At 38.1% G+C, this 15641-nt stretch overlaps 1 protein-coding gene across 4 annotated transcripts in view; it reads left to right on the top strand.

Annotated features, from left to right (window-relative positions):
• The first annotated feature begins 312 nt into the window (after window positions 1-312).
• The window catches only part of si:ch211-1e14.1 (UPF0606 protein KIAA1549), a 41954-nt gene continuing 26625 nt past the window's right edge, over window positions 313-15641 (top strand). For 3 of the 4 annotated variants that reach the window (XM_030426289.1, XM_030426290.1, XM_030426291.1), the window contains exons 1-2: window positions 313-331; window positions 956-1246. In XM_030426289.1, coding sequence (XP_030282149.1) covers window positions 1114-1246 — 133 coding nt within the window. In that variant the 5' untranslated portion in view covers window positions 313-331; window positions 956-1113. Of the gene's footprint in view, window positions 332-955; window positions 1247-15641 lie in introns of those variants that run through there. The other variant, XM_030426292.1, reaches the window with a different exon arrangement.

Raw genomic sequence — 15641 nt, forward strand, 5'->3', positions numbered from 1 at the left:
AAAAATGCCGTTATCTTTGCACTCAGAGCTAGCTTTGGGAAATGATACAAAAGTGTGTTAGCTAACCCGTTTTGAGTATGTTGCTGTGGCACTCAAATGAAAGGTGTAAAGTGCTTTGTCTCGCCGTGTGAAGAGCCACATGACCGTGAAACTTGAAAGTAACGGGACGGGATGTAGGACAAGAGACTGTACTGTATCATGATGAGACGCTTCGAGAGACAGCGACTGAGAGCTAGCCATACAGCCGGGGGATGAAGTCTGTGCTCGGCGTCCTATTATGCCTTATTCACCACGTTACACCTATTGTCCGCCGATGTGGAGTCATAGCTGGGTAGTTTATCTAGCTGTTGATGGGATCATGATGCCTCACATGTGTTAACACATTAACGTTAACTTCTAATGACCTGGTTAGCCATGTGCATGAAATGTTTCCTCTCACAGTATGAGAGCATTAGACGAGCATGTGTTCATGCCCCATGTGTTGTTATTTATTTCAACATGGGATGTGAAGTTGTTTTTCCCTATGATATCCTATTTCCTGTGGAGAGCTGTAGCCTTTATTGCGCGTCAGACATGGTGACATTGAACGCACCAAAACAAATTTTGTTTGCCTTTTTTAAAAATACAAAATAAACCAGATCCATATTAATAACATAGGTAGGTGCATAGATCAAGCCAAATGTAGTTGATACCCTAACAATAAAATTCCAAATAGAAACAGATTATTTCCAATGAAAAGTGACCCAATTTTCCTTTGCTCCAATCAGCCTTTCTTTCATTTAAGATGAAACATGTATTGTGTGTTTTGGAATAATATAAATAAATGTGCTTATGTGCTCTCAGTACAGTATTCCAGTGAATGGCTGATTAATGGAGTGATGGTCAAGTAGTGTCAGCAAATGCAAACAGTTGCTCTGTTTTGAGGGTCACAGTGTTGTTCTTTTGTGTTCAACAGCTATTCTTCATCACGAGCGCATGTTATGGAAGGAGGGGCTCTAAACTAAAGAAGACCAACACAGGCAACCTGAAATAACCCAAACCTCGAGTTTTCTCTTTGGAATGAATCCTTTCTCCTTAATTGGGTGAAATGCCTTGACCTAATACCACCGTACCATGGCAGGTTTAGTCTCCTCTGTGGGTTTGGTGGTGATGCTCAAGGCTCTTATGCATGCTCACGGCCAGCATGCAGTGTTCCTGGGGATGACGGTGTTGGTAACGGTGATAGCAGCGGAATCACCTGTTGCAGGTAAGAGAACACCTTTCGCTGACTCACACAACATGATCCACTAATTTGTACCTTGTGTTACGTAACTGAAACATTCTAGTATCTTGTTCAACGTTCACTCAGCTTTGAAGAGAGGTATTGACAAGTGATAGCCACCAAGTTCAGTTCAAGTGGCACTTATGATAAACCAAAACTATGGAGGTAATTTTGAAGGAAAAAATACCAATTCATTTGGTCAAATTTAGTATAAAAAAAGTGAATATAGTTCATGTAGAAGAGTAAGGTCAAAATATGGTAACTCAACCTAGCGTCTTTATGGTGTTTATCACTTAAGCATATTGAATAGGTGCAAAAATTGCACTTAACCAAATGTCAACATTAAAAACCTTGTATTTCACCGCAGACAAATGTCATAATGGCATCCAAGATCCACCCTAGGTTGTAATTAAGGTTATCATGATGCTTGTCTTGATGGATTACTCTGGTAATGGTTACCTTACTCTTGATGCCTGGGCTAGAGAGAAATCAGAAAAATCTAGAGCCATCTATCCAATGCCTATGCTGCTTGTGTACCAAACTTCCCCAAAAAGCCTCAACTGCCTCATTTTTTCCCTTCGACCTTTGACCTAGAGTAGGTTTTCTGAGCTTGAAACCACATTTTCAGCAACACTTCACACACAGTCACTTCAAGGAGATGCTCAGTACAACCACAGGCTTGTTTGTGAGCAAGCGAGCAGCTGCACGGGAGCATTTGGGGTCATGATATGCCTTGCTCAAGGCCAACCTAACCAGCGACCTTCCATCATAATCTTGCAGCCCTAAGTTTTAGGCAATAGTTGCCAACTCTTCTATTTAAAGCTGTTCATCTACTCAAAGGGACAAACTGATGTGATGGGTGACATTGATTAAAATAGTGCAACCTCTGTTTTGCCTTTAGTTTAGTTGTGTATGTAGTGTTGAAACCAGCGTGTCTCTATCTTATGAGCATTAACTTTGATGATTTTGATGCAAACAGAGTCATGGCTGCTGCGTGACCTTGAATAGTTGTGCTATTCATAATAATGATACTCAAATGTTTGATTCTGGATTTTCACAGGAGTGGAAGTGGCTCTATCCCTTCAGTACACAGACAGGAGCGGTAAACCAATTTCCAGTAATTAGAGAAAGAGAAAGGGTTTAAGTCCGTCCACTTGATGGGTGTTTTCCCCGGGCTTACTTTTATGGATAGTGACATGATCCCACACCAAGACCCCTCCCCCACACATTGCCCCGTGAAAAGAACATGTTTAAAGAGCAGCCAAAAAGTCATGATATTATGTTGTTATGGGATTATGGTGTAAATGTCGCACTTTAAGCATAAGTCGCACTTTAAGCATAAGATTCACAGCCTTTTATAGTTTGTTGAATAATAATGTGGGTTACCTACTTTCATCAGCTTTCCCCAATGCATGTGGGAGGTTGTAGAAAGAGAACCCAAGTCATATATTATATTTTGTCTGACTAGTGACCTGGTGTTGACAAAATACAGCGTAAGGAATACAGATAGCATATTATATACTCATGATTTATCAGGGTTCTTGGAAGATGTGTTCTGCCAAAGCAAAGATCATGGTTTGGTTGATATTTAATCATGGTTTTGATGATTACGCTCAGCTAAATGCAAGACAATATCTCATGGGCAGTAGTCCTGCGGTAGACTGCAAACTGCGAACATGATTATTTTCATAATGGGAGCATCAGGGAAAAGTATTGTTGTTGTTTTTTTAAGAAAAAGTATTGCATTATTAGTCAGTTATCAGTCAGTTCTTTGTAAAGTGTTACATATAACATCTGGACAAATGTCTACTGTAAGTCAGGTGTGCAACAGTAGTAATTAGTACAGTAAGCCTTGCCATGTAGACTTTTGCTACACTGCCATACATAAAAAGCCCTTCACATGATAAAGTTAGCACACTTTTTCCGCAGTTTGTTGGCCATTACACTTCAGCATACATTAAAATTACATATCATTGCAACACCAGTGTTAATTTTTACAAGCTAGATAAGCAAAGACAAATCCCATAACTTGTCATGTTGATACAATATTTAACCAGGCTTTGCTTATGTTACTAAATTGAAGCACTATTATAAGCTCCTTGACAGCAGACTGTTTAGTCTAAGGAATGTTTGAAACAAGTGGATGAGTGGAGGTTTTCATTTGTTCTAATTAGCTGATCATAACAACCGCTTTTGATGTAACAATTTGTAGCAATTTACATGTTTTACTTTTTTATTGGCCATATGTGAGCACATTGTAACATGACGTAGAGAATGAGACCATCTCTCTTGGTTGCCAGTAAAAGCCTGTGGACAATTTATTTGATGCTGCTGGACTGTGGATTGTTTATGCAGAACTCGGGTTTGATTTTCCGCGACCATCCAAAGGATGTGACTTTATACAAATTCCTGAGCGTCTCATCTCAGTGCCTCTCTCAGCGCTAATGTTAGTTTAGAAATGGAGGCCTCAAACAAACTAACGACCGGCTTCCAGCACAACACAGAAGTTCCACAGAGCCCCTTTAATGTCAGATTTACTGGGCCATCTTTGATCCTCGTTGAAACATTCAGGGGTAGAGTCAATGCTGCTCTGGTTATGATTTTTTGTTCATTCCTTTAAAAGAACAGAACTGAATTTTAGCAATTCTGACTTGTATTTTCAACTATCAGTTAGCTGTATTAAAACACAAAGTTATTTTATTTTAGATAATACATGTCAGGAAATAAAGTTCCAATATGACTGTTTAGGATTTATTAAGTATCTTCTAACATAAAGTGAAATAGAGGCATAAAGTAGTACCTGCTTGTATGACTTTTGAATCAAATAATGTACAGAGCTAAGTTAGGTTAAGCTAAGAAGAAACACTGTGTCAGCTTGGACATTATTGCCTGTTGCACAAGACGGCAGTTTTAAAGTAGTGTATTACTGTGTTGTCATAGCTAAATATTTAATTCTGTGAGGCTAAAACTCTTAATATTAAAACAAGAGGTAAACCTCTTGCTCCAAAATGTTTAGTTGTTGTATGGCAGGAGATGTTCGTCATATTTCCACATATACAGTTTAAATCAATGCTTAAATCACGGAATGACAGCTGTGTTTCCATGGTCTGTTTCAACAGTGAAATCACCAGTCACACAGCTTTCCTCTAACAGACTTAGAAAAGCACACTTTATAGTTTCTAGGTCAAATAGAGCATAGCGACCTACGTATAATTGTTCCTCCAGACCCGACATCATACAGTAATTTTCCTCTGTCTTTCTTTCCCGCTTTTCTCTGTATTTCTGGCTCTCTGCTCAGTATCTGTAGATGAAATACCTCCATCTATATACCCTAGATCTACAATGAACGATCTTTTCAAACATGGAGGATATAATTATAAACTTTATACGTGATATCATAAAGTGCCCTTTGCAATTTCACTTCAGCAGTTTTTCTCTCTGCACTGCAGTGGCTGGCAAGTTTAGCACAGCAAGCTGCAGGCCAGCAAAGTCCTGGCTAATTACCAGTGCAGTCCGTTGCCACGTGAAATGTGATCTGTGTGGGATGACAATATGGCCATTCATTATTCATTAGAGCTGGGAGCCAGTTGCAGATCAATGGGTAGAACCTATCAAGAGCCAAACAGTGGGTACTTTTGCTCTCACCAGGCCTGCAGCTTGACCAGAAAGATCTATTGGGAAGCAGCCAGTGACTGACCCTGCCTGTCTACTGACTGGCCTGTCCCCAGCGTTACTTGGTTGTGCTGGTCGAGCATGGGTCAGTGAGAGCAGATGGACATATTTAAAACAGCTTCTTTTCTTTTTTTTTGTACTTGTTATTCCTCCAATTTCTTATCAGTATCCATAATTATCTTTCACAATTTTATATTTACACATCTGCATTAGTAAACAGTCAGCTATTGTAATATAAGGTTTCATTTACCTAATTTTTTCCAGTTGCCTGCTATTACCTGGTCATACTGGTAGGTCGTGATGTAAAGGTACCACAGCGGGGGCTTGTTAATCTACATCTGTTAGTGATTTTGTGTACCCTTTTTCTTGTTTTACCAAGGCGATTTTCAGCTGCATTTTTAGCATCCTACAATAGTCCAAACCTAGATTGAATATTGTGTAGAACAACAGTCTTATTTGATCAAGGCCTGAAACAACTCGCCAGTTTTTCTTTTGGTTTGTTTGGTAATACTTAATAATAACCATCATTAATAAACAGTACATTTATAGTTAACTAAATCTTAGTTTAAATAACTTGATAATTCATAAACTGTTTATTAAGCAATTGTTTATTGGTAAGTTGAAACTGATGTTCATAATACTTTGTAGGTGGTTGATAAATGCTGTGTTATGTTATCTGCATGGTCATAACTGCTGTTAATAAACATAACATACAACTAAACATTAACATCAGTTAACCAGTGCTTAATAAATAGTTCATAAGGCGTTTTGTTGTTAGTTAACATTGAAACTGTTAACTAAAGTTTAATTAACTTTGAATTGACCATTTCTTAGTGATGGTTGTTATAAAGTGTTTCTGTTTGTTTAGTTTTTTTATCAGACAGAATTATTACTTAATCATAATTCCTGGTCTTGAGAACTGTTTACTACTTTTAACCGTGGTATATAAAACTCAATGGTTATAGTAAGCATGTTATTAGATTCAATAACTGCAAAATATAAATCTAGCTTTTAGCAACAAAGTTAATATTATCACCATATCATGTAGTGTTAGTCACTTAGAGAGAATTTGAGTTGGTGTTGTTAAAGAATCAATTTAAATCAGGTTAATCATTATTGTCTGTGTCTATAATCAAAGCTGTAAAACATTCTGACATCTCTTAAACTATGATAATAAACAATAGTTGCTGATGTACTTTTCTGGTTACAAATGAATTTCCCTGACTTACAGTGTCTCATGCCACCCTGTCAGTATTTGGAGCTTGAAATGAGCAACTCAAAGTTCATGATTTGACAGAAGGCAACACTGAGGCCATATTGTGCTGAGCCCAAATCACTTTGTGCTCTGATGAACTGCAGCTGATTATTTATATATTTATCAGAGCAGATGGTGCAGTTCAGCCCAGCGTCCTTTCAGCTACTCCAGGCTAAATCATATTGGTCTGAACATCAGAACTAGTTAATGAAAACAATCATTATTTAACCTAACCCTGCATCGATATTTCTGCTCACATAGTGACATCTGAAAAACAGCTTCCCTCTCAGAGAGCTTAACCTAACCCAGCACACAGTGTCAGTTCTCCCGGGACCTGAAGCCTGAGAGTGGCCTGTGCTGGGAGAACTGAGGCAAAGTAGAGGAAGGTGCTGAATGACACAGACCTTGGGGCTTCTCTGGTTACAAGTCTCTACCTTCCTGTCTTTCGAAGAAAATCAGGACTGCAGAAAGGGAAGAAGTGTACCCAAATTGTGTGTGTATATGCTTGTCCCTGTGTGCACAGTGGTGCCAGGCTTTTCTGAAAGAATGACACATTGGCATTGTACCATCAAAATCCACTCTTGAAATTGGACTTACCATCAAAGCCTTAAATTATGGGGAGACCTCTGTTAGTATGTCTGTCTTTTGTATAGCCTATACCAAAATCTGTTAAACAGTAGCCTGACAAAAAACAAATCCCTGAAGACTCACTAAAAAGTCAGCTGTCTCTGTAGCTAACTTTACCATAACTCAAATTCCCTCATTCTTTCTCTGTTACTTCTCTTCCTCTTTCTCAATTGGACTCTTGTACTACTCCCCTCCCCCTTATCCTGCTCCCCCTCTTTTTAAATTCCCCTTTCTCTTATCTTAGAGAAGTATTCCCGCTGGAAAACAAAACAAGGGTCCCATAAATAATAGATGAAGTGCAGGCATGACCTCATACAGGTCTCCATTTTCATTCTAATTTTTTGGCTAAATTAGTTAGCTGAATTAATTTACGATAGATCTGGAAACCTATCCAATTACAATTCTTTCTATCTATTCTGCTTTACCTTTACTGACCTATTAGAATATGGGCATATTTAGATTAGCTTTTAAACTTCAATTTTTTAAACTTTTTTTTAGAACCTTTGCTTCATTGATTTAAATAAGTTCTGTAATGGTTTACTGTTTGATGTAATCTAAATTCTGCTGTGCACCGGAAAGCAACTGGTGTAGGTTTATGATAGAAGCACCCCGTGTGAAGCCAAACTTCTATTTCTGTTGAGGGAACTGCTTGAGCTGTAGCCGAGAGCTTGATCTAATTGAACTCAACTGATAAAAACAATGGGATCTTTCCCATCTTAAAAGCTTCCCTGATAAACCAAACGTCAACACAGCCATATCTTGATTGTTCGACTGCACTCAGCATATGCAGCCCCTGCCAACTGAAAAGAGCCAGTCACGCAACAGGCTCAGCTGAAAACAGAACCATGTGTGGGGTTGTAGTTAGCTAGCATTAAAACTAAAAGACCCTTTCTTCCCTCTCCTCTTTTTTCTTTTTAAATTATAGAACCATTAAGTTACTTTTTTCTGCAATAAGGAGTCTGGCAAACATAGGAAATGATATAATTAGAGGGCTCTGGAATTGGTATCTCAGGTTTCTGAACACACAAGTATGCATGTGTGCGTTATTCCATGTTATGTGCATGCGCACACACAAGCACACATCTGTGTGTTTCACAGCTGCTGGTGCCTTCTATAGTCTAACCTTATTCTGATAATTAAATGTGCATTGGTTCTTATAAAGTGTGCTAAATACCAGAATTGCACAATCGAATTGGACCTGATATATTTGTGGTGTATGTTTCTCTATTCACTTGTTATTTGTTTATACCAAGACTTATACAGCTTGCCTTAAGCTTGGAAACAATGTCTCTTGCTCCTAGAAAATAAGAATACTCAACCTTTCACCATTCAAATCTTATTTGTGTTTCATTCAACCACTTTTATTAGAGCAGATGTAAGCAGAAACACATTTATTGTCCTTTTCATGCTCTGCAAATGCTGCTTCACCGTGTTACAGGACACAGATCAAGTCTAGTCAAGAGTATTGCCCTGTCTTCTTTTTCTACATATGTGAGAGCAGGCTCTGGTTGAGGGGAATGTTTTTTTATGATTACATTCTGCAGACAGGCATCATCAGGTTAACTCTTTTTCAGCCTTGGGATCAGTACACATGAGGGGACAGCAAAGCCGAAATCACATTTTATCTTACTCTGAGGATTTGGAGGATCTGTTTATGTTCATTGTTGCTGGCTTTATTCAAGTCTCCAATGTACTGTATGAATAAAGTAGAATTCTTATGTATTGTTAAAAACAGAGAAAACTGAATTAGAAAATATTGGATACATGTGTACCAATGCAAAATGGTTTAACTAATGATAAAAATACAAACGCAAAAGAGCTGCACTGCACTGCAAATAGACACAGCAAAGCATTTCTTGTCCTCTGCATTCTGAGATTTACCTAGGTATATTCTTTTTCATCCACTTGTTGCAGGAGGCTACCCATTAAGTGTTTCCCCACTGTGACTGCCCTTTAAGAAACAAACTGTTAGCATTCTATAAAGGTTAAATTTAACAAAAAACAAAGAAAATTGGGCAAGCAAAACAAAGATGCGCTGCCCATGAGAATACCGGAGTCATCTGCGGTCTTAATTTGTATGGGTAGTAACTGATTTATTCAGACACACTGGGCCTCTGTCGAGATATTCTAAACAGTCAGACACACGGGTTAGTCGAGGGCTGTGATGATCCAATACATGATCTGATAAGATTTTTGCCAATATCCATCCTGGGTAAATGGGTTAGTGCTATTTCCGACGCCTAAAGTTGTGACCGCCTTTAGCACGCTGTGCCCTGTTCCATCCCATTGTGGGGATTTTATAAAGGAACATCAGATCAGGCGACAGCAGTAATAATCCCCCTCTTGTCAGGATCCTTTTTCATGATTGCTGACAGAGATCCAAGCCTGTAACCGGATGTATGATGGAGGCAAAACAAACCAACCAAGCCACAAGAGGGGCATTATTTTTGCGTTAATTTCTGCTTGAATATGGACATATGGGTTTTCACTGAATCAGCAGTAATAGATAGACATTTATTAACATGTTTACAGCAAAAAAATACACTTAAAAACAACACGCAGGAAACAACAATGTTTTTTTTTTTTTATTGAAAACTACCCTCCATTATGCTTTCACTTACAGTCACTGCTGTGCATCATGTGAGTGATTAATTAATAAAGATAATACCACAAAAAAAAAAATAACTGTTTATAAGCCACATTATAGTAGAAGTTCCAGAGTAATAAGAAGAGACTTGTAGCAGTTGTTAACTTGTTAATTTGGTCAAATGCAAATTTGTTACAGCACACGTACAAGGCAGCTATTTATTAGACCAAGTCTAGGCGAAAAGATGCATCAAGGCCTGATGAATGGAAATGGAGTCTCATTAGCGTGGGATTTTTCATGTAATGAATAAATGAAAATTCACTGCATTAATTCTTTAGTGTTGCTAGAGTAATGATACTGTGACATATTTTTCAATTTGTCAATGTCTTTAACAAGGAGATTTCTTTTTTTATGAAGAATTAGGACATTATTTATTGAAGTTGCTTATGTGAGTATTTATAAACTAGACATATCATTTATCGATAGGACATTAACAACCTCACCCTGTTCCTGTGATGGACATTATTGGCAGTGGAACGATGATCTCTTGTGGAAATGACTCAGGTATTGCGGAAAGACAAAAGATGACAGACTGCAGGAGCAAGATTAAAAAGACAGAATAAAAACTGGACCACTCATTTTGAGCTGAGCACTTGATATTCTGCTCTCGTGAGCTGATATTTAAAGGTCTCCCCCTGCATGATTCTCAGTGCTATAGTTTTGTGGACAGGCCCAACAATGTGCGGCCAGCCAAGCGTGACACACTCGTGTTTCTTGGGACAGGTGGCAGCGCTGCCTGGTCTTGAAGGCCTTTGTCAATTTGTGCTTACTGTAATGTCAGCCCCAAGTCAGCCCAGTCTCACTTGCTCTTTGCCTGGCTGCTGTCTGTCGCACTGAGCTCTGACTGTCATTACGGAAGATAAGCCATCACATAGTAGGACCATGCCTGCTTAATTATTAAGAACAACCTGCCAGTTCTTTCTGTAATCATTATCCAGTTTTGACCTAGCACAGTTTCTGATTTTATTTTATGTTTTAATTTTTTGTGAAAATATTTTTGTTACTATTTTTGGTGACCCAATGAAGGTGAATTTAACTTCAGCATTGACTTGACACAGTGCTTTTTTGTAAAAGAGGGCATTGCTTTTTGGTTCCACTATGTATTGTGGTTGTAATTCTGTACAGTTAAGAGATGGATTGCCGGTATTGGTCGCCTAATATATGATACTCTTGTTTTAAGAGATTAAAATGAAGGCAAATTTACTGTTACAGTGCAATGGTGTCATTTTAGTTAAGTTACTGTAATGTCCTGCCTCCTTTAGATATCTTCGTCAAGTTTTTGATAACCAAAATTGAGGCATTATTGCAGAAGATGTGTGTATATCAGCCAATATTTCGAAATCTGAATTTTTGACATCCTAATATTTGCATCAGCATCGGCTCATAAAATCAGGTACCAGTCATTTTCAAGTACAATTATCAATATTAATCACCTGCCAATAGAAGTCTCTGTCTTAATTAACTGGATGCTTTTTCATCCATTCATGCGTGTTTAAATTGTCCTAAATGTGACTGTAAATGTATTAGGTTGTCACTGCAGGGGTGCGCTGACATGAGGTGACATTTTGGGGTCATGTACCATAGGATGACCTCAAACATCAGCATGTTTTTAAAAAAAAAACACGGTCTCCTACAGAGCTTGTCTGGACAGCCTTTGTTCTGTTATGTGTTTCTATATGGAGCTAAATCGGGGTCAAATGTTTCGTACTTGAAAAAGTAAAATTTGAAACTGAAATTTCAAGTTTTGATCTTGAATTTTGAAAAATATGTCAACATATTCAAAATGAAAATAAATGTACAAAAGGTTTTTTCAGGTTAAAAATAATTATGATCAACTCTGGAAATTCTTTTGAATAAATCATTTATTTTCATTTTTCACTTTCATATGTTTTGATATTTGGGATCCTACTTCTTTCAGTTGCATGTTTTATCTTTTCAGAATCAGATCTTATTTTTTTTTCACAGTTTCAAATCTTTTTTTTTTACAGTTTCAAATCTTTTTTCAGTATTAGGTCTTTCTTTTTCAGTTTCAGATCTTGCTTTTTCAGTTTCAGAGTTTTGACCCTGATCTAGCAGGGGGGCGTGGCATCAACGGAGAGGGGCGTGGTATCAACTGAGAGGGGCGTGGCATCATGACAGACAGCTCAACCAAAAGGCTACAGACCTCCCCCTGTCATGTTGCCTTCAGGGAACGTAGGATCTAAAACGATTTGGCTACGCCACATGAAACTGCTTTCGGTGCTATTTACATTTGATGCTTACATGCTATTCAGATCTACAATTCTTAATGCAGGAATATGCTTTACAAAGTAATATGTTTCCTGATTCCTTATGACATTTCCAACTTTCCATTTGCACACCATGCACGAATATCCTGCACGGCTAAAAGTATTTTAATTTCCAAGGCATTCACAGTGCTACGTGGAAATCGGACATTTAAGTACTTGAAATGTGGGTGTCTGTGCACAATCTGGCATGATTTTGTCGCTCCTGTACTACAACTGGTCCTCAGTACTGCTTAAAACAGCTTCCACATCTCACATCTAAACAGCCTTGGAAATTAAAACACTTTTAGCCGTGCAGGATATTCGTGCATGGGGTGCAAATGGAAGGTTGTCACCGACAGCAGTTTCATGTGGTGTTCCCTGAAGGCAACATGACAGGGGGAGGTCTGTAGCCTTTTGGTTGAACTGTCTGTCATGATGCCACGCCCCTCTCAGTTGATGCCACGCCCCCCACGCAAGATCAGGGTCAAAACTCTGCAACTGAAAAAGCAAGATCTAAAACTAAAAAAAGATTTGAAACTGTAAAAAAAAAAGATTTGAAACTGTAAAAAAAACTTAAGATCTGAATCTGAAAAGATAAAACATGCAACTGAAAGAAATAGGATCCCAAATATCAAAACATATGAAAGTGTAAAAATTAAAATGAATGATTTATTCAAAAGAATTACCAGAGTTGATCATAATTATTTTAAACTTGAAAAAACTATTTTTCAAAATTCAAGATCAAAACTTGAAATTTCAATTTCAAATTTTACTTTTTCAAGTACAAAACATTTGACCCCGATTTAGCTCCATATTTCTAGCATTCAAAATGTGCGTTTGTTCACAATTAGAGCTTGAATGCTACTTGATTTTTGGGGCAGATGCCAGTGCCAATATAAGGAAGTAAGAAATTCCAACATCTATATACATGTATGTATATGATATATGCTATTGCTGATGAGCACTCATTTTTTGCAATGAACCCAGTGTGGCCATCAGACATTTGTGACAAAGATAAATACAGTAACAGAGGCAGGACATCAGTAAACTTTATTGTCTAAAATGGCATCAGTGCACTGCAACCCTTACTGAGAATTTGATAATTAGAATTTATCACAAGCATCTTTTCCTGCATTACAATCTTGAAATTTATCTTAGTATCAGAGTGTACCGGCCAACATGTAAGTCAAGAGTTCTATATATTTGAGAGGCATATTGGTCGATAATATCGGTCATCTGATATATCGGTCGGGCTCCATTTACAGCAAAATGCAGAGTCTGAGTTGGTTAGTAGTATAAGGTTTCGGTTACAAGAGTTACCACAAACACATTCACTTTGGCCACTTTCTGTTTGTTAGATACTATGCTTGGACTGACAAAGCTGAGACTAACAATTAGCTGGAGAAGAGCACAGCAACCAGAGGCTATGGCTTCTCTTTTTTGTGTATCTTGGTTGTGATTATTTATATCTTAACCACCAAACTGAGAAATCGGGCCATCACTAAACAGCCTGTAAAGAACAGGCGACTTGATCCTCCGCTTAATGGTTAAGAGCAGTCTTCGGTCTGCCCAGAATGTGTGTTTGTGAGTGTATCAGCCCAGCTGTGATACATCCCCGGGGGTTCAAACACTTGGCTTAGCGGACAAGGAGCTGTGTGGTAGTTTGGAGAATGTGCAGCACAGACTTGCCTTCAGAGAAGAAAATCTTGGCTTTCCCTTTCCCAAGTCCTTTCCAATGGGTTCTGTTATAATAGCATGTTGACTCAATTAAGGTACCAGTGTAGGTTATAATTAAGTTGGGAGTTTTCTCCTGGGCCAAGCCAGAGGCAGTCTGCTTGTATGAAGCAATGCAGTAAATCGAAGATGACGCTCCAAAAGTATATTGTTTTTTGTTTATGCTTTTTATAAGTGATCTGTCTTGTGCTCCCTGTGTTAAAAATAGTCCTCTCCCTCGGCTGATACTGTGGCTATTTTCAAGTGCGTATGATTGTGCAGAACTGATGTTCACTACAAAGAGCAGCATCATTACCAACAGCTGCTGACTCACTATGTAGAGGCTGTTGGGTGCTTGCTTCTGGCAGTGGCAGTAATGGTGCCTTCAAAGTCCTGCTCTGTTCAAGACCTACTTTCAAGGACAGATTTAAGACATGTGGCCTATGTTGAACTTAACAGAATTATTGTGAATTTTCTTCTTGATGTGGTTTCTTTGTGTTTGTATACTCTCTATATGCGCATTATGGTTCAGTCTGATCATCTATAACCCGAAAAACCATAAGATAGAATCTCCTCTACTGTTAGCAAGCTCCCTAACTCATCTGTATCTTGTTCTGTTTATCTGCTACAGCTCCTGTGCTTCAGTACTTTGGAGGCAGCCATGTATATAGATTTTGTTCAGCAGAACCACAAAACTTTAGAACATTTTAGAATATAGAAAAGAAAAACTTTTACTGCGTGGAGATATTAAAGGAATATTACCATTAATAATTAATCACATTAGTGTGTTCCTTTCCTTTCTCAAACACGTTAGACCCTACTGACCATGTAGTGTAATCAAGACACTTGTTAAATCATACATAATGTGTTATGCAATATGGAAAGAAACGCCTTTGGCACTCAAATTAAGTTGCAAACATGTTGCATAAGCTGCATTTGCCATTTCTGAAATTTGGCTGGTCTAATTTCAGCCTTTAAGGATCTCAGTGTTGTGTGTAAGACGTAAAGTTGCATCCTGATGAGCTGAAAATTTCACCATCCATCACTCCAAGGTCAGGTACCATTAGAAAGGATATGAGATGTTCTCCCTAGAGTGCATCAGTAAAGCGCTTAGGAACCATCGAAATGCTGATCCAGGGTGACCACTAGTTCATTTTTGAACATATGGTCAGTGCATGTATGTCAGCATATTCCCTTGCTGTAGTTCAAAACTGGAAGTGAGGAAAACAGCCATTAACATTTTTTATTATGAGTCCACATAATCTTTAGCCTAGTGTGGTATTTATTATCAGATAGTATTAGCCTGTGTTTCCTCACGCCTTAATTGCATTTTCCTTAGGACTAATGGTTCCATTTTGTAAAAAGTCAGGAGCGATCAGGTCTATTCATTTTTTTCAGTAGTTAACAAACACCAAGCAATGTGATGAATGTCATTTGTTTGTTTTTTTTCAATTGTTGCATGCAGCTGATAACATGGAGTAGAATGAGCTGGTTGAATAGCTGGTGTCTGGTAAATCGACCACACTGTTTCATAGATCTCAAATTCCCCTTTGTATCAATACTCGCTGTTTAAAAATCCTCTGTCAATATAACATTGATTCCTTATAAATATAGGCCATGGTTACATATGACATACTATACACACTACAGCTTCCTCCTACAGATTCCATGAGTGTCTTACTGCACTATATAGTCTGTATATCAGTGTGAACTCTGCTCCAGAGAAGCCTCATTTCATGATGAATAGTAATCCAATGAAACGTCCTTGCGAAGCACATCCAGTATTTTTTATTATTTCCTCACAGAGCAATTTCCATTTTGGTCATGTAGGGCCAAATGAACCTGAAACTGTTTTTATTTCCAAATTAAAGTTATCCCACTGATGTAAGGTCATTGTTGTTCATGTCCGGTTATACATAATAGCTTGTTGCAGGGTGCCTGTCTGTCTGCCATGCAAAGTTGTTGTTAGTCTCATCCGGCCTCTCTGGTGAACAATTTAGCAACACTATTTTAGCCAAAAGTGATGAAATCATATTTGATTGAATCTTGAAGCTGATAAAAGATGAACAGCAGTGTTTCTTCTGCATTCATTCAGGAGTGGTGGACAACCACAGTAAAACATAGAAATATAACCACCACAGCTAGATAGAATGGGAAATTCATATTATAATCTAGATTACAAAGGGAAACATGCCCAGT

Source organism: Sparus aurata, chromosome 8 (assembly GCF_900880675.1).
Source record: "Sparus aurata chromosome 8, fSpaAur1.1, whole genome shotgun sequence".
Taxonomy (NCBI): domain Eukaryota; kingdom Metazoa; phylum Chordata; class Actinopteri; order Spariformes; family Sparidae; genus Sparus; species Sparus aurata.